Below are 19,415 nucleotides of genomic sequence, written 5' to 3'. Positions count from 1 at the left end.
TCTAGTAAATCTTAGTCACTCAGCATGTTAGCCAAAGTAAGCTACATAGCAGCTGGCTTAACATAATTATAGTTTCCTACAGACATTAGCTAGACTGTTGTCTGCCTGAGGACACAAGGCACACGTCTGTTTTAGCTAAATGTTACACAACAATGTTTAAAATTAAAATTGGTGCTTCAATGATTAATATTCATTGTTAAGTTTTGTTGGAAGTGTTTAAGTTTATCTGAAAATCTGACAAGTTTGGTTTATTCTGTTGGTGTAAAAGTGAAAGAATTTATTCTTACAAGATGTCTAGGCTAACTCATCCATACTTAATAAGGTAGATATAGAAAGTTCCACATATGTTCAAACTTTTGGGATTTGTTTGATTGTCTACTTTAGGTCTACCATGTGCTCAGATTTATCGGTGTTTTGATGAAAATATAGAAAACACTGCTAAGTGTTACAACTTGTGCAACAGGTAAGGCCACACACTCAGCAGTCAGATTTTTTTTTTTTCACTCAGAAGACTTAAGTTATTTGGTAGCTACAAAAACAAACTCTCCATGAAAGTGAGAATGAATAGAGCACGGTAAGCCTCCAACATTAGGACCGGTCATTCCTGCAGATCCGTCTGGGTTTGTTGTCAATGGAAGGAATCTTTGCGCTAAGTCCCATTGGACATGCTGCCGTCGCCTTTTCACTCCCCCGGCTCCTCAGGAGCTCTTCTATTGCTTGTTTTCACAGAAGACCTCCCCCCGATAGGTTTGTTAATACACCCAAAGCTTAGACGTTATTGCCCACCCAATCCCACACTTTTTTCTCTTAAAAGAAGAAGACAGAGGAAATGCTTCCTTTCTTCACTGTGCATGCCTGAACCTTGATAATGGTCTGCCCTCTTGCTGTTACAGCATTAAAGCGAATTAGTGGAGTTTTTAGGGGGACATTGGGAGGGGAGGTGGGGGTTAGGGGACTTTGACAAAAATATAGAAAGACATTGGGAGGACTTTGGGAGAATATCAGCTCACAATGTCCAGGTTCCCAAGCCCCGTTAAGTGTACATTGTTAGGACCCTCTTGTTTTGTGGAACCGTTTTATGCAATTGATCAAATGACGTGTTTAACCGAATTGTATATAAAAATTTAAACCAATGGTCAATATACCCTGTTAGTGTTAGTGCAAGTTGATATCTCTACCTCATTATTCCACTTGCCCAACCAGCATTTCCTTAAATCCAGCCTGCTGCAGAGTGAATGACCAGAGGAAGATGCATCTGTCGTTCTTCACTTTGGGGCAATAAAGTTCACAGTCATACATCTGACTGGTGTCTGCAGGACTGTGGTTAGTAACGGGTCAGTCTGGCTGCCACCCAAACTCTCCCAAGGCCATAAAAGTCCCCATTAAAATGACAGATTTCTCTCCCTGTGCCTCTTTCTCTCCACCTCACTTTGCCCCCTTTCCTTCCTGTCACACACTTTCTCTGTCTGGCTGTGCATCCAAACACAAGCAGGGGTGTTCCCGGGACCCCCGTGGCCCTCAACTCTGCCACCCCCACATCCCATCATGAGGGAACGTACAACAGACGCACAGAGTGGGTGAAGGCGTCCTCTCTTCTTGCACCTTCTGACCCCCCAGGGGTCACAAGTAGAAGGCACGTGCTAACAGAGGTCATGGGAGGCCTTGGGTGGGACTACTGTTTGGTTTTTTGGGGGGACTCCCTTGGGTGTAGACTGAGCGGCCACTGTCCAACTGTGAGGCCATTAGTGAGCCACAGCAGATGTTTCATCGCCAGTCGCTCCCTGAGGACATGCTTAGACAGACCACAGGTGGACATCCTCCACTTGTCTGCACAAAAAAAGTCAAACATTAACCAGTGGTAGTGCAAACGTACTTGCTTTGCCACAGATGTTTTTTTGGTTAGAAATTTGTATTCATATTTATACTTACTTGTGATGTGATCCCTACACCCCTACATCCCTACAAGAACAGTGACATTAGTTACTCTTTGCTCTGTTGAGGACGAGTAATAAATGCCTTATATTCATTCTGAATTAACAAAGCAAATGTTTTCCCGACAGTCATGTCTTTAACAGAGAAACTATGATCTCTTTGGTTCACTGGCGCAAACAATGATGCGACTTGTAGTGCCAAAGACGGGTGCGAGTATTGATTTGCCGTTCATGTGGATGCGAGTATTGGTTTGTTGTTCATGTTATAAGCGGCTCGTGGTTTGTGTGTCTGCCTGCTGTTTTGGGTCCAAGTGTGAGCTTGGGTGTGTGTGCATGTGTGTGCTTTGGAAGTGTTTGTGTGTGTTGGTGTTAAATAGGTAAGCCATCCAGCGGAGGAGTAAAAAGGTTCCGGGCTGGCACTGTTTATGTTTGTGTCTCCAGCCCTTAATGACTTCAGCTGCCCAGGCTCCAGCCCCTGTCTGATGGGGGAGGGGAGGGAAACGGATGACGGTCTGGTGAAGGAGAACAACGCCAGGGGATATTGACAAAAAACACCTCACGTCAATCTTTCTTCACCAGATTCCAAATTGCATTATAACTAGCAAGATAACACGGCCTATATTGTGCCTGCAGACTGAAGGTTTGACCTTTACTTCATTACAAAGAGAAGACCGTTTCACCTCGTTATTCACAATTTCCCCCCTAGTTGTATCATCGCACTCTTCCCAATTGGATTAGCTGGTGTTTCATCAGCCTTTAGAGGCATCAGATCCCAAAGTGTCCAACAGAACCCAATGCATGATGTGAAGTTGTGTACTTCTGCCCGCTGATTAGCAGACGCAGCTTGATATGAACATCATGGTTGAGTCAGCCCCAATCCGGTGTGAGAAGTGTCTGTGATGAAAGTCGTTGACAGACGCATCACAGCTGCACCAGGAGGCCCCACAGAAAATGAGTGGGAAACTGCATTTTTTTGGTTGCCCCATCGTATCTGGTGGTTCATTTTGTGATTGGTGATTGGGGCCGTTTGTCTCTATGTTGCTATTTTGAAGTCACCCATTATCCTTTACAAATGGTACTACTAACATTAGTGCGAACAGTGCCTTACATTGGACTTTGAACGGTTTGTTCATGTAACAATTAAGAGCGAGTCTTCGTTCAAGCGTTGGGTGCCTTTGTGCCGTCAGAGCTGATATTTACAGAGGAAAAAAACTAAAGCTCAGCGGCTCTCACTTTCAAATCTTTAAAAGGACATCGTTAATACTCTGGCTACCAGCGGATCAAATGTCTGTGTACCATCGGCATCACAGTGACAACTTCAAGGAATCACCCAAGTCCACATCTCCACCTCCGGCTCCATCTGCTGTCTGCGAGTTCTGGTTGTGTAGCTCCTGTCCACACATTTTTAACTTAACTTAGAATTTTCATTTAATTTATTGGGGGCTACATAGTTAAAGCTGCATCTAGGCTCTGACCTTCAATTTGCACAACATGCACAGACTACCCCTGTCCAGAGGTGCCAAATCCAAAAAAAGCTTTGGTACATTTCTACGTTTTGATTTACGGAAAACGTTTTGAAGTGATCAAACTGATGGAATATTCAGCTAATTCGTGATCTGCAGTCTCACATGTCTTTGCTCTACATTTGCCCCAGCAAATTTTTTTTTCCACATGTGGCACATTTACAGCACTTAAGAAGTTGAAAAGTTAATCCTTCTCTGTCTTGAGTCAAATTTAACTGCTTGGCTTTTTGTCAAATACCTTGTTGGTCCTTTTTCTGCCCTGTAGCACGATTAGTGAAGAAGTGGGCTAATCCAAAACGTGACTATGGCACCGAGACTAATGTATTGTACGCGTTGGAATGTGGTGTATTTTAGGAATGTGTTTTTTTTTTTCTCCCTCAACAGCACGAAGAAGCAGTTCTTGGCGCACTTACAGCAGCGGACACTCTTTGCTTCCCTCTGACATCGTGTCGTCAGTGCAGGAGCGAGTTCCTTGGGAAGCGCTTCTCGCCTCTTCTTCGGCATCACTTCATCATTCTAACCCGTTCATCTAAAAGTGATAGGTCTTGAGTGGGCAAAAGTAGTGGTTGGACCGCACATGATTTTTAAAAAATGACTGTTGTAAATATAAAAGCCTTGGTGTGCTCCAGGCCCTGGTGCCACTACTGTGGTTTGCGGTGGAGAGTAATTACAACGGGCCTTAAAGCCACCAGATTTAGCCCTTCGCTTCACAGCTGCCACATCCTGAGAGCAGCGGATCCGCTTTTACAAGATCTCTCCATCTTCTCCACTGGGAATACGCAAGGCCCCGATACGTCTCCCAGCCTGGTTATCAAGCAGGTGTCTTTCATCAGGGATGCGGCGCGCTTTTATCCCCCACTTGCCTCCTCCGTAACTCGTCAGCTCATAACCTTTTCACGTCCTCTCCCATCCCGTCCGGGTGCTTCGTCTCCTTTCCACCTCCTCTTCCGCGCTGCCTGCCTGTCGCCTCTGAGTCAGGCCTCCGTTCGTCCCAGTAATCACAACTTAAAGAGAATTCCTATCCATTGGCGGCCCTACAGCTCTGCATCTTTTGAAGATTCGATGGTTTGATGGCTATAATTTGCTTAAAATAACACCAATAAAATCACAAAGCTGTAAATCGCTAAATACCCATCGCGCCCAGATGAAACAGCCTTTGATTTCCGCAGCTTTCAACAAAGACCAAAAAAAAAAAAAAACCCGTCTTAATTGCTCACTTTCGTCTGGATGTGTTTGGAGTTACCGCGGCAGACACGTCTTTGCTGTGGCTTCTGCGCAGAATTATTCCGTATACATAGTTACGGCTCTTATTCTGGCCACCTGTTGATTATCTCAAAATACAATGTAAACAGCCACTTTCGTGGAATTAAGCAAAGCTTTAATCTCCTAATGTTCCACAATATGGAGCGCGGGAAATGAAGCGGCTTTGCCAACAAACGCTCTGCGAGCCGCCACGAAAGTAAGCTACACGAGTAATCAGCCCGGTGATAAGCGGCAGGAAAGCCCGCAGTCTTAGCGAGCGCCACTTCAACACTGGAACGCTTTTGTTCCATCCGCGCGGCCGCGGCCAATGGGAGACGGCGGCGTCTTTCAAAAGCTCGGGGAAAGCCCTGAGCGTGAGTAACAGGCGAGACTCTCCACTTGAAGCGCCGTCAAACAGTCAAAACCGCATTCTCGCCACCCCCACCTGCCCTCAGCTCATGTCACAAATGCCTCTTGTTCTTGTTCTTCAGCGCGCACCCCTCGCGTCAAGCTCACTGAGCCACGGGGCGGAATCAGTCGGAGCTTCCTCCAAGTCAGGCCTGAAAGGTGGAGCAGGTTGAGATGCAGTGGGGGCTCAGTGGGGATCATGTTTTATATAAAGTAACCCAGATAGAGGCTTTTTATTATATTGTTTCAGTCTCATTTTCACAGCTTTAGCATCCAGAACTGAAAAAAACACCACTGACACCATTACTAATATTATTACCATTAATAATAATACGAACAATAATACCAATACTACTAATAATTATAACACCAATGACACCAACAATAATAATAATAATGATATCAATAATCACGATATTAACAACAAAACATAATCATAATAATAAACCATACATTCGCAGAATTGCATCAATGACAATGATAACAAAAAGAAAAAAGGAATATAATGGTCAAAAAGGACCAGCTAATAATATACATAAATAAAGTAGAAAGATAAATATGTATTAAGTGTATGCTTACATTAAAAAACAAGCATATTTAGCCCTTTGTTTGTAGCTTTCCATAAAGTTTTAGAATTCCCGTCAACACCGATGCTTTGTTGGAACTCTGACATGTTTAAAAGGAGAGAAAAACACTGCGGGTGGAAGTAGCACCAGATTGGAGGGGGGATGAGTTGTGACATCACTGGGTAATGATTTCGACAGCGTTCTGTCTTAGCATGCACTTTCAGAAAAGTGGAGCAACCAAAAGAAGCACAGAATGAACTTGTATTTTTTTTCTGGTGGTTGAGTTCATTGACAAGCTGGAGATATTTATTCATGAAATAAATCTGCCACACCTGTGAATGAGCAACATTTTATACATGACTGCAGTATCACTGAATACCCCCACTGTTACCTGCTATGCAGTGCCGGGGGAACAGGATTTTTTTTTTCTTGCGGACAGTAAAGCCTGAATATTTGACCCTGCGCCACTCGGTGAGCCGATGAAAACTGCAATTTTGAAACGATGGAAACCTCTTCCAGCAGCCTCCTTTGTGCGAACCGTGTTGACACAACACAGCGGCCCGTCGCTAATCTTCATCGCACCTGACCTCCTCCGCCACCGGGTCAGCCTCGAGGGGTCGTCACATGACCGCAAAACGAGCAGCCCTCCCGCAATTTCTCACCCCGGAGAGCGAACGCGGCCTGCGGACGAAACAGTTCTAAGCCGCATCGCATGACGAGATTCCGTCCGCGCCGACGGGAGGAAGAAAAAAACAAAAGGCAGGTGCAGTCCTCGAGCCGCGTCCGCGCGGATCAAGTGGACACTTGCGTGTTTTTTGGAATCCTGTTTGCTCACGGAGAAGAGGGCCACAGGCTCCGTCCTTTTTAATGAGCGAAACAAACAAACCGTCAGACATAATAGCGAGGTGCTTTTGTTCGGGGGGGGAAAGGGCAGGGAGCTAGTTAAGGAACCAAGTCCGGCCCCCCCAACATGAAAAGAAAACGGAGAGGAGAAGGAGCAGAAGGAGAGACGCCTGGGTGTTCCTCCGGTATTGTTCAGCCTTCTGCCTCTGAGGGACACCTGTCATTGGCCGGACGGTTTACACAGGTGCCGCGGCTCCCCGCCCGATTTGTCGGCCTTGAAAGGAGGCTTCTGTCAGCAGGTAGACTGTGAGGAGGTGGGGCGGGGCCAGAGGAGGGCATTGGCAGACAGTCCTGGAGAGCAATAGAGGAGGCAGGAGGAAGAAGGGAGGGCGCCAAAGAGAAATTAACTCTCCGTGAAGCACCCCGGGGGGGGGGGGGTGTTCGTGTGAGATAATCTGTTTTGTGTTTAACCGCAGTCCCGCCGTGTAGGCTAGGCTTTTTTTTGTTGTTTTTTTTCTTGTTGGGTTGGAGGTGTTGCTCAACACTTGGCCCCCTCCGCCAGGGAACTCCTCCTCCTATCGCGTCGCGGCTTGCGAGGAGAGAATTCAAGATCACCCATCTCAAAAACCCCTCCGCGTCGTCACCTCGGTTCCCATGCTTGCAACCCGAGGCCCGATCAACACTCGTGGTCTCTCATGGCACTGGCACCTCGCCAAGTACCGGCCCGAATAATGTGATACTGTGATACGAGAGACGCACGCACGCACGCACACATACACACACACACACACACACACACACACACACACACACACACACACACACACACACAAAGGTTTCAGAGGCCTTGTTCCTGCCACTTTGTTTGTGTTGATGTTGCTAATGCAAGCGTGTGTGTGTGTGTGTGTGTGTGTGTGTGTGTGTGTGTGTGTGTGTGTGTGTGTGTGTGTGTGTGTGTGTGTGGTCTCGCTACCAGGGGAATGCCAAGTTTTCTCTCACCCTGTGTGGAATGTTTGAGGCGAAGCAGGACTTATTGTAGATTACGGCGGAGTTAAAAACTAGTCCGGCTATTAAAAGAACGACACCTGCAGGCCTGAGGTGCGGCATTTAAAGGGATCTGATTGTGCTAAATGGAACAAAAATGACCTGCGAATGCTTTCTGATGGGGTAAAATTACAAATTAGTAAAGCTTATGCAAAGATGACATAACAGTAAAGGCCCATTGCGTAACATTTAAAGGGTTCAGCTTGTGTTGAATATCCCGAGAATATTTCGGAAAAATCAGAAGTAAAAGTCATCATAAGTAAATAACTGCATCACTTTCATTCACTTATAACATCATACGATAGTAGCAAAGCTCAGATCAGCTGAGGGTGTCCTGATTTTTCGTCCGACATCACAGCTGCTCTAAGAAGATCAAGTGGGAGATCAGTCATTGTAGCATCATTTGCAGCGCACCTGCTCGCCATTAGATGCCACTATTTCTAAATCGCTGGGCCTTTAACTGGTGAAGCTGCAACAATCAAACACTTACAGTCCTACAAAGAGAGTCAATTGCTTCAGAAGCTTGTTTCGCGTCACATCTCAGCTTACTCTTACCAAAGCAACTGATCTATAAAAAATAAACACATCTCGGTTATAATGGGGTTTAGTTGTGAGTCTGAGCCATAATGGACACCTGCCTTGGTTTGGGTTGTTTGGCCACATGCTTGTAATTCGCCCTAGCATGTAAATAATCTCCAAAATGAACCCCAGAATAGGATCACATGGTGCACCTGCTCACTATACCTACCCCCAGCCAACCACAGGTGGGAACCTGCGACTGGGAGCAATGGTGGTTTAATAACCTTCCCCGTTTAGAGCAGAGGGGCTGACCTTTCGCAGGAGGTTGGGAATGCCTCTCGTTTCCCTTCCTCTTTTTAACCGTGGCCATGGTGATAAGGGGGTCTGTGTGTATGAGTGTGTGTGTGTGTGTGTGTGTGTGTGTGTGTGTGTGTGTGTGTGTGTGTGTGTGTGTGTGTGTGTGTGTGTGTGTGTGTGTGTGTGTGTGTTATTTCCACTTCCCTGCCAAACACTAACCAAACACTGGGAATTAGATCACACTGTGTCCACTTTGGGATCCGTGTGTAAGCGGGCGTGTGCGTGTTTGCTTCCCCGCAAATGTGTTTGCACATCACTAAAAAAGAGGGAGGCCTGACACTCACCCGACCCGGACTATTGCCGAGCGAGTATGAATACATGCGTACTTTAAACTGCACTCTGTCTGATTATCCCCGCCCTGCCTTCAAACTACCTAAATGCTTCAGAAAGACGGTGGCCCAGTGGATCAGCCCTCTCCTTTATCTGCCTCTTTCCTTCTCTTAGGGCTGGAATGTTAATGGCGGCTTTTTGCGACGGGGTTCAGCTATCCCGTGTGACTGTCAGGCTGACTGGCAGCCCTCAAAGACCCCTAATGGTCGAGCCGTGTTTGCCGAGAGCCTCCAGTGTTTTAATAGCACATGGGGCTTTGATATCCTCCCAAGTGGCCCGCCACGGTTAGATTGACGCCTGCATTTATTAATACAGTACCTATCAGCTTACTGCTGGCTGGTTAAAATTAAACCTTTCCCATTCCAAAATTGCTTATGAAGAGCTCAGTTGAAGTGTAACATTTAATTACGTTTAAAGATAATTACAACAGAGTGAGACATCAAAGAAAGTCCCCTAAAAATGTCTCTTTATATTAAGTTTTAGTAATGTCGGCGGCTCTTATTTTATAAAGACCTCTGGGAACTGTATTATAGTTTCCACAGGGCTGGCACTAACAACTAAGGAGGCCAACACTCTTACCTCCCTATTGTTGTTGCGGCGTTTTTGGCCCAGAGGCGTCTTTTTAGACGTACGCCTGCAATCTGTTGGGGCTTGCTGACGTGCAGCTCCACCAAAATGTCCGCAAAACTCTCCCATTATTGAACAGAGAGGAAACTCTGAGAGGTGGCGCTTGCACCGAAACCCACTGCGCAAGATCGCAGCATGAGCAGGTCATTACGTGGCAGTTAGGACTTGACAAAAACATTCAGTTTAGTGAAAGCAATTACACTAATGAGCATGTTAGCGTGTCATCAATTTCAGGGTATCACCATGGCAAAGGTGTCCTAGAGTCATTGTAGACATAAGCCTGTTTTAAAACCAGAGGTCCTACAGGTCAAACAGTGTAATTTCGCAGTATGCCCTAGTGGACAACGGTGGTAGCTGCAGTCACTATACAGTAGTTACCGAATGTGCTTGTTTTCGGAAAAAGTGTAATTTCTGTGTCGGCAAGTCCTATTCAGTTCTACTATAGAAATGGTGAATGACTGAATGAGAAGCTTGCTGATACCGAATATTTACTCCCAATCGTTAAGTGTCTGTATAGTCTGTTACTGTTCACTTTAGGTATCATTAGACCCCAAATTGCTTCACATTTCCAAACACACCATAGCGCTTGATGTCCACCCCACGTAGCTGTAGTTCAACCCACTCTTGCACTGTGTCCTCTCGTAGATTACATGTCCAAAGTGTTGAAGAACTACACAGAGCGAGCCTGCGACGGAGACTTCCTGTCCGTCCGCTGTCCACCCCGAACGACCATCACCGTCCAGTCAGCTTTCTATGGAAGGAGAGGCGCCTCGGACCCCCAGCGCTGCCCTCAGAGCTACCAGGCCCTCCTCAGTCCTTACCGTGATTGGGAGGATGACCGATATTGTTCAGTGTCAACAGCACTGCAGGTAAGTCTTGGGCTCCCTATGACTCCCTAGGAAGTTTTCATCAGCACTGACCGCATGTGTCCCAGACTTTGACCCTCTTATTTCCTCGGCCTTCCTCTTCTTCCTCCTCTTTCACAAATCCTGACCAGATCCTGATCCTGCTCTTGTTCACGGGTCGGCTATATTTTGGAGAATTACTCATTATGTAATGCTTTGTTGTTTGTGGGCAGGTTGTTTTCCAGCAATTTAGCCTCTCCAAAGGGGAACCGGACTCGCATGTTCCAGCCACACAAAGCGATTTCATGGGGCTGTTGCCTCTGCATCCGCTTCCAAATTGGGATGCAGCCGGACCCGAAACCCCGGCTTTGCACCACCAACACAAACACACACAAACAACGTCTTGTTCCGCATTCACCCGCGGCCCGGGGTTTATTCTTGGTGCGCCTGTCCTGCAGCGGCAAGCGCCCTCCGTTGCCATAATAGACGGGAGGGCGGTGAATGCGCAGGCACAGAGGGCACATTGTGCCTAAAGTGAGAGAATGACTGACTGCTGCCGCCACCCACATGAGTGCAGCCCTGAGGAAGCCTATTGCACCACCTGTTCATGACCTTTTGGGGTGCGCTATTAAAAGTGGATCTGAAAGGTGTGTTTAGAAAGGTCACCGATGAGTGTTGTGTTGGCTGTAATTGAAATGATACCATTTTTAGATTCATACCTAATAAGCCCAGCAGTTTTTATAGCACCAGCTTTCAGAACTTTATTTATCATTCAGCAGGCTGAGCAATTAGCTCGGGAGATCCTCTGAAAATAGCATTTTTAGCCCTCTGTTTGCAGCCTTCTTGGAAAAACATTTTTAGCTTTGTGCTAAGACTGATTTGTCTTGTTGACTTTTTTTGGACAGGTACCTGCTGTATAACACTTTTTTACACATTCATTCAATCTTAAAGGTGTGATAGTTGTGTTCAAGGGGACTGGGGTTAAAGGTCATGGTTTTAATAAAACAACATCCAAAATATTGATTATTAGTCAAAAATTCACGTTAGGACAAAATCTGTCATAAACTTTGCTAGTTGTCCACGTCTTCTGTGCTACCAGTCTAAACATGTTTGTTTGCGACGTTTTCTTTTCAGTATTGATTTTGAACCTTTTCAGTCATATTGCCACTTGCCAAATGCGTGTTTCATATTGTTTTAATCCTCACTTAAAAACCAGTGTGTATTTCCTTCCTACAAAAGCATCAATCATCATTGTTCCAATAAAATACTGTTTTTGCATCGAGGTAAATATGCAAAAGACACCATGCTTCTTTGCGCTACGCTGTGTTTAAGGATTATAAAGACGTAGTTAAAAGTGAGTCCAGTCATTCCCAGTTGCGAGTGAGATCTCACTGCAGCGTCGACACCACCAGAGAGGCAAAAAGATGCCTGGGAAAGATTTCCCTTCCATTCACTCCTTCCCCACTCCCCACCACCACCACCAGCAGCCGACCGGCCGCGGCCTCAGGTCCGCCCGCTCCCAGTCTCACCGCCGTCTCCCTCTAACCTCCCTCTGCCCCTTCTCTCTGTCACTCTTTGTCTCCAAGAAAATGCTGGACGAGTGCCAGGACAGAAGAAGCTGTCAAGTCCTCGTCAACAGCCGCGTCTTCGGGACCAACCAGTGTCCTGGCAGCAGCAAATACCTCATTGTCTGGTATAAATGCAGACCCAGTAAGTCCTAACATAGACCGACCGAACACATCATGCTTTGCTGTCCCCGCCCCGCCTCCATGTAAAACTTTATCCCCCGTCCAAAATGCACCATCGGAACAATGCAGCGTCAACAATCAAAGGAAATCCATGTTGGGAATCTGGTTAGGCTGCACTTTATTAAACTTGCTGGGGACCGATCATTCGAGGCCATCTGCTTAAAATGAAAGTTCAAGGCTCTTCTTTGTTTTTAACATCCTCTTGTGACTTAATAGCCCCCACATGAATTGGATGTGGAACTATTTAAAAAAAAATTAAACCGCTTGAGCAATGACAACAAGTCATTGTTTGTTCTGGTGATGTTGATGGGACTCGGTTAGAGGTCCAATATTACACCCATTTTCAACTCTCTAATTTTCATTGTGGTGGAGCCGCCCGGCACTTTGAATTGATGAGAAAATAAAAACTGTACATGTCCAGAAAACAGCTTTTCTCGTGTCAGAATGGTTCCAAAAAACGATGCTTGGGGTCTGATCTCTAACGTTGAGAGATGTTGAGGCCCTTTATGATGTCACAAAGAGCACTCCTCAACTCTAGGTCACAAATGTGCCAGGGCCATGCAATATGATTTATTACTCGAAAACTTTGGAAAAGTAAGTTTTGCATGATGTGGGACCTTCAGTGTGTTGTTTTTCTGACTGAATTACATTGCTTGTATTTTTCAGTTTGCTTCTTCTGAGAACCTTAACCAGGAGAAGAAAACTGCCAAACAAGTTGTTCATGTAAATAAAATTCAGTGAAAAATTATTCCTCAGTGTGCAATGAATTAAACTATTTTTGAGGTCGGCGGTGCTGTTTTTTTTTTTTTCCTTTGTTGCATATATTTTTATTGCAGCATCTGGAATATAGAACTTTGCGAGGTACATATATCCAACTTGCAAGAACTTTGCTACCTGCTTGAAGCACAAAACAAGTACCTCTGCCTCAGCCTCCTTCATTCAAAGCTAAGAAGAAAAAAAAAAAAGAAGGAGGCGGGAGGGGAGGAAAAAATCTCCTTGCGTGCCTCCCTGCCTTTATCCCGCTGCGGCCTTTCTCTACGTGAGCCAGGAAGTTAAGAGTATCACTCCAGCGGGGAGCCGCAGCAGCAGCGTAGTAATCCCGCCCGGACGCCAGTGTCTGTTCATGGCTCATTGCTGCGCTGAGCCGAGCCACACCAGAGTGACCAGGAGTGGGCATTAATCCGCTGATCCCCCTCTCCCTTTCTCTCTCCCTCCCTCCTTCCTCACTTTTTTTTATTCATTTTTTTCCCCGTTCCCCACGCTGGAGCCCGGGGCCAATCAGCAGCTCTTTGTTCTCCGTCACTTAACCAATGGCACCTCGGTTGAGGGTGGGGGGTTTGGGGAAGGAACATAGCGTGGCAGTGAGGTGCGACGGGCAGGTGTCACTGCCTCTGAAAGGAGAGGTGGACGGAGGAGGGAGGATGGAGGGAGAGAGATTCTGTCGCCGTGACCCCTCCCCTCCCTTCCTCAGCCTCCCCTGCCCTCTCTTTTTCTCCCTCTCTCTCTCTCTCTGCATTCCTGCTGCACTCCCCACATGGAGCTGCTGCTTGTGTTTTTATTTGTCGGCCCCGGCGGAGCTGCTCCGGCTGTCACAGGTCACTGTGGCTGGATGTGCGCGAGGAATGCCTCTGCGTGGCTCTACATGTCTTACACGCCGAGCAACCCAATCCCATTCCGGCCTGCGTCTTTCCTGTGAAGCCTTCGTTTCCTGGGCCTTTTCACCGCGATGGGAAAAGACTGATTTATTTCAAGTGCCCACACAGAATCGTCCCGAACCGCATACTTCTGTACTAGATACAGAGGCCCTGTGTGTGTGTGTGTGTGTGTGTGTGTGTGTGTGTGTGTGTGTGTGTGTGTGTGTGTGTGTGTGTGTGTGTGTGTGTGTGTGTGTGTGTGTGTGTGTGTGCGCGCGCGCGTGCGTGCGTGCGTGCGTGCGTATGTGTTGATTTCCTACCCCTCGTTTGCCGTCTAGGCCAGGTCGTCGTGTTCGTGCATGTGTCCGCTCAATGCTAATGACATATTGCAGTTAACAGTGAAAGAAAACAATACAGAATATTCTGCACCTCCATTGTGACTTTACGTTGCCAATAGAACACTGGCTGTCCTGTTGTAGCCTTTGTTACGGCGGTTCAGTAATTGTAACTGCGGCCTGCTGCCGGGGAAGTGCAGGGAGTCGGTTTGTTTTGGCACCTCAGTGAAAAACTGAGACTAATGAATCGGTCTCATTGTAAGTTTACTACTTTAAAGTACACCAACCGCATTGTGCAATTTGGAAGCGGTGTCTGGATTTCTAACTTTTCCAGAAGAAGCAGGTGTTTGTTGCCACTTAGCCTTGTTTTTTTTTGTTTTTTTGGTGACATTCATGCCAGCTTTTCCTCCCCATTTCCAGACGAGTACAAGAGTAAGGTGGTGTGCGAGGAGGAGAGGATGAAGCTGAGCTGCAAGCGGGGAATGCAGATTGCCGTTTACTCCGCCATGTTCGGCCGGAGTCAACAGGGGACCCTTGAGTGCCCGCTGCACCACAGGAGGGCCCCGTCAGTCGGTAAGGCTTCCCGTTTTTTGTCTGGTTGCTACATTGTGTGTCGTTAGTACACTTTTATCCGAACTGGTTTGTAGCTTACTCGGCAAGCTGATCAACTGCACAAAGCTGCAATTAATGAGTGGTAAGACCGATTGTGATTTCTAGTACTGTAAAGGTTAACAAAGGACAATTCTTAAGGTACATTCAATAACACAATACATGCCTGCTTCAATTCAAAGCCTCTATGTTGAGTTCAGTCTGAGGTCAGGAGAGGACTGGGATTTTTCTTTTTACATGAAGACACAAGCTGGGAATGCTAATAAACTCGGCCTGCCTTTGCATGAGGTCATAATGAGTCCTCTTGTCTTGCTAACGCGTTAGCACATAAATAACTTGAGTTGACTTAAAAGTCAGGTTACACTAGGCTTGGATTTTATCAATAGTTCCTAGACCTCCCTGATGTTCCACCAGACGATGGAAAGAATGAAGTTTCATTAATGAGTTTTGCATGTCGGCACTCGAAGTGCTGCAGTGCTCATAACTCCTGTCAAATCGCTCTTTCATTATCTTCCTTTGAATTCAATGATGTCGTCTGCGTGTATCAGTATATCATGCTTTGCCTTGATTTTCTCTGGAACTACATTTGGCCCCTGCCACATCCGTCCTTGACGTCTGCATTTTCAGGGAATTTCAGGCTCCCGATTAACATTTTAGGAAGCATGCCGCCAGCTGAAATGTCTTCACCTTGTTACGAAAGCATGCTTGAGATACAGAAAACCGCCAGTCGAGCTCCGGTAAAACCCACACAAACACACATCGCCAGGGGAATTGTGGTGGGATGTAGATCAGGTGTCTCTGTCATCTGAGGCACAAAGTTTGGCCTGCACAGCGTATTGGGTTGCCTCCAAATATGTGCGTGTGTGCGTGTGTGTGTGTGTGTGTGTGTGTGTGTGTGTGTGTGTGTGTGTGTGTGTGTGTGTGTGTGTGTGTGTGTGTGTGTGTGTGTGTGTGTGTGTGTGTGTGTGTGTGAGGACGGGGTATCCAGATGTCCCTTCGCCCCTTGTTTAGGGGAATGTTAACGACATTCTGCTGTGGTCCGTGACATTATTAGCTGAACCACAGCTACCGTGGTGGCCCCAGCTGCCCGCCTCATTTGTTTCTCTTCGGCCGGTGCTGCCTTTGTCTCGTTAATGTATAGGAGGAAATGGACGCTGAGGCTTTTTGGGCCTGGTAAATCAGTAGCGAGGGCAGGTGCAAATTAACTGTTGCGTGTTTGCTTTGCCCAAAGTTTCTGAGGGAGCAGCGTATTTAAGGACACGGCCCGACCAGTGGTGGGTCGAAGGGGTTTCCACTGCCCTCGGTCGGCAGGTTATCACGGCATAAGGCATGGCTTGTGGCTCAAATGCAAATTCATGTGTGTGCGTGTCTGTCGCTACGATCTACTGGGGACTCACAAAAAGATTTGCTTTATAGCGATCTCAGCCAGGTGGACCAGGAATGTGCGGCAGGTAGGTGTAACGGATGATACGGGGCTGCCCTGATATCTGGTTTCGGATTGGGGATTAAATACAGTAGCTGGGTTCTCACAGCCATGCGGGGAAAAGGGACTCTTCTGTTACAGTTGTACAAAGGCCAGATTAGAGGGTGATGTATCCTGCCGGATCAAGTTAGCCCTGTGTAAAGTAACATCCTCTGGACACTGAGTGCTACACAAATGGCTACAAGCGCAAAGCCCTGATTTATTTCTCGTGCAAGTGTGGGGAAAGACAACATCATCAATCCAGTCAGTCTTTGAAGTTTTATCATAAGTCTGAGACTGTCGGCACAGAAGTGGCAAAAGCAAGAAGCAACTGCTCCAAACTACCCTAGTAAACCACAGAAGAAGACAATGAAGAAGATACTAGCATGGATGCTTGAAGCAGTTTTATCTCAACCGGAAGGACACTTTCACATTAAGAGAAGAGCTGAGACTGGAGCCTAAAGCCCTTCTTTGTGGAAATGGTTTTACTTTACACCCGACTGGCACTGGCAAGAGTTTTAGCAAGTAAAAGTTTTTGGCAGATTTGTTAAATACTAAAGTGTGTAGCTGCTGGCTAATCTTCCACCTCGCACCAACAGAATAGCCTCAAGCTAGCAAAACTAGCTGTACCAAATTTGACCAACCTGCTTTGAAGTGATTAATATTTTAATGTGATTCATTTTTCACCCACATATCAAGTTGTTGTTTCCCCTTTACATATGTGAAATAAATCTACAGGATTTGAAAAACTTGCATACATGCCCACTGGAGCCCAGCACACGCATCTTGAGGCTCTTCCAGGCAGCAGTGGTGCGCCAGTAAGATTCTTCCCCTTCGGCTATGTCTTTTATGGTGCTCTCGTGTCACCGGAGCAGGAAGTAAGCATGTCTTGAGTGACAGCACAGACACACACCGTCAATTAATTCTTAAAACTCCCCCTCCCCAGTTTCATGCCTTAATTTTAGGGGTCTTGCGTGCACGTGTGAGACTCTGTATTTAATAATCTTAGACTTAATCTCGTGCTTATTTTGACCATCTTTTTCTCCCTCTCTTTAAATGCATGTTTCAATGTGCAATCAAAGTAAGTCGCATTAATCTCTCAAACTTTGCCGCCCTCTCGGTTCCCTGTGGTTTCAAATGCACAGCTCAAATCACAGTGCTCACTGCACCTGCCCAGGTGACCTATGCATGTAGTCAGTGTGGGTTGTTTTTTTTTATTTTTTTTCAACCGCAGCCACCAACTGTCTCCTGTCCACTCAAAAAAAAAAAACGATTCTAGCGTCGCAGAGGAGAGGCGGTAGCTTGAAATTTACCGTGGGCCGTTTGCCCACCATTGTGTAAAACTACCCGAGTGCTTGTCAAAGACAAAGCCCCGGAAAAATATATGGGCCCAAAACAAGTGCGCACAGAGGCATGTGCACACACAAGGTAAGCCTCCTTTGATCGTGCCTGCTCGTCGGATTTGGGGTGGGGTTGCAGAGGTGCAGTCGGACAGGTCTTGGCGGCGGTGGAGATTCCTCAAAGCGCGGGGCGGGGGTGGGGGGACCTACCTCAGCCCTCCTCTCTCATCTGCCCCATTACCATCAAACACACCTCTTGACATCTAAATAGCCCCCCGTGCCTGGCATGCAGGGGTCTGAGCCCTCGCCCCCTTTTCCCCCTTCCCCTTCCCCTTCTAAAGGCCGTCGCATTTTCACTTTTGACTCTCGGAAGACGTCTCAAAACGAGAGCTCCGGTTTCTTGGTCCCACGTACGATCGCACGTGTCTTTTGAAAACCGAGCACCCACAGCTGCCGCGGTTCCGCTTTTTAATGCTTGGCTTTTGGGACACGTGTTCCAGTTGTTGCACGAGTTGCGAGACTCTTCGTTGTAACTCCATCCGTTGCGCCCCTCTGTCTTCTATTTGCCGTAAAAGGCGAAATGGCAACAAGACAGAGTTGCCACTTTGTTTTTGAATTGGATATAAATTTCTCCCGCTGTCTCTTTCTGTGGGAAAGCTGCTACAACCCGGAAGCGCGAGTCGCTATTGACGTTGATTTCATGGCATTGACGACCAGTTGTCGAACAGTGCCTCGATAACAATTCTGCGCAAAAGGGTCGCTGCTGCTGTGTGTATTAAATATCACGCTCACATGCTCATTGGCACACATGCTCGCGGTTGACCCATTTGGTGCGAGCGACTCCAGGAATAACCTCCTATCGGCTTACAAACAAATCTACAACGCGCATATCTGTCCGGGGACATGCGTGTTGTCAACTTCATTGATGGGTTTTTTTTTTGCAGGGGGCTCTCAGCGTGTGCAGGTCCGTTTACCCTTGTCACGGCCACCGAAAGTCCCTCTTCCGCCGCACAAAGGCTTTTAATCCGCCAACAATGGCTCGAGCCTCCCTATGAAATGATACGTGTCGCCGGTGAGTCAGAGCAGAAGTGGACTCGCGGACTTTTGACAGGGTTGTCCGTCCATTGTTGTCAGAATTTCCTGGAAGGCCATTCGATAGACCTGGTTGGATGTCTCCTACGGAGGGTTGCTGTGGCAATCTTTCCAGAATGAAGTGAAATGAATTGAAAAGAATGAAGTTTTTGAATCTTTTACCTCTTCTGGTCACTTCGCTTTTCAGAAAGTGTGCGATAAAACAACCCTGCGATGCTGCAGGAGCGACAAAACTGTACATATTTCTCTCCAAAGTTCATGATAGCGCCAACCTTTGAAACAGGTGGGTCCAGCCTCATAGATTGTCAGACTCACTCATGTTTTTTTTCATCCCTGAGGAAGGCACAACAAAGACTTTTAGTAGAAAGTCGAGTGTTTGTGCTGGAGGCTGTAAACTGGGGGCTAAATATCCTGTTGTCTGGGTAGAAGTATGGGTAAGCTCAGGCAAAAAGCTGTTGTGGAATTGTTGTATAACTGTGAACTGTCATTAAAATCTCTTTGCTGTTTGTATTATTATCATTATTTAGTTGTGGGGCTGTTTGTGTTGTTGTTCTTGTTCTATTGCTGCACTTGCAGCAGCTGAGCCACTAGCAACACCTGGTGGTCAGGTCAGGTACATTGGTACCCTTAGCCAGTCGGTGGCTTGGTACGGAACCTCAGAGCGACATCTCCAGGCCCTGGACCCTGTGTCCTTTTGTTTCGCGCTTCTTTGCGAGCGACCTCTGTGATTGCCCATGGGTGAAAGCACCCGTTAAGGAAACCCCCCCCACTTCCTCTGCTAACTGTGGCTCTTCTCTTCTGGACCATATAGGCCTGTCCTTGTTGAGCACGGGCAGGCTGGATGGGATCGGGGGTAAAGGTTAGAGGTATCATGGGTTATTCATGCTTGTTAGCGTGTGTGTGTGTGTGTGTGTGTCTGTGAGTTGTTGTATACTTTTTGTGTGGAAATCCTTGAATTGG

The 19,415-nt window shown here is 46.9% G+C and overlaps 1 protein-coding gene across 2 annotated transcripts in view; it reads left to right on the top strand.

The window, feature by feature from the left end:
- eva1aa (eva-1 homolog A, regulator of programmed cell death a) overlaps positions 1 to 19,415 on the top strand; it is a 69,064-nt gene that overhangs the window by 9,952 nt on the left and 39,697 nt on the right. For both annotated transcript variants that reach the window (XM_076013426.1, XM_076013425.1), the window contains exons 2-4: positions 10,036 to 10,259; positions 11,822 to 11,945; positions 14,373 to 14,525. In XM_076013426.1, the coding sequence (XP_075869541.1) occupies positions 10,036 to 10,259; positions 11,822 to 11,945; positions 14,373 to 14,525 (501 nt within the window). The remainder of the gene's footprint in view (positions 1 to 10,035; positions 10,260 to 11,821; positions 11,946 to 14,372; positions 14,526 to 19,415) is intronic.

Source organism: Nelusetta ayraudi, unplaced genomic scaffold (genome assembly GCF_046127955.1).
Source record: "Nelusetta ayraudi isolate G7.1 ecotype Tasmania unplaced genomic scaffold, CSIRO-AGI_Nayr_v1 ptg000151l, whole genome shotgun sequence".
NCBI classification, from domain to species: Eukaryota; Metazoa; Chordata; class Actinopteri; order Tetraodontiformes; family Monacanthidae; genus Nelusetta; species Nelusetta ayraudi.
The sequence above is the reverse complement of the archived record's forward strand: the minus strand, read 5'-3'. Positions and strand labels throughout refer to the sequence as shown.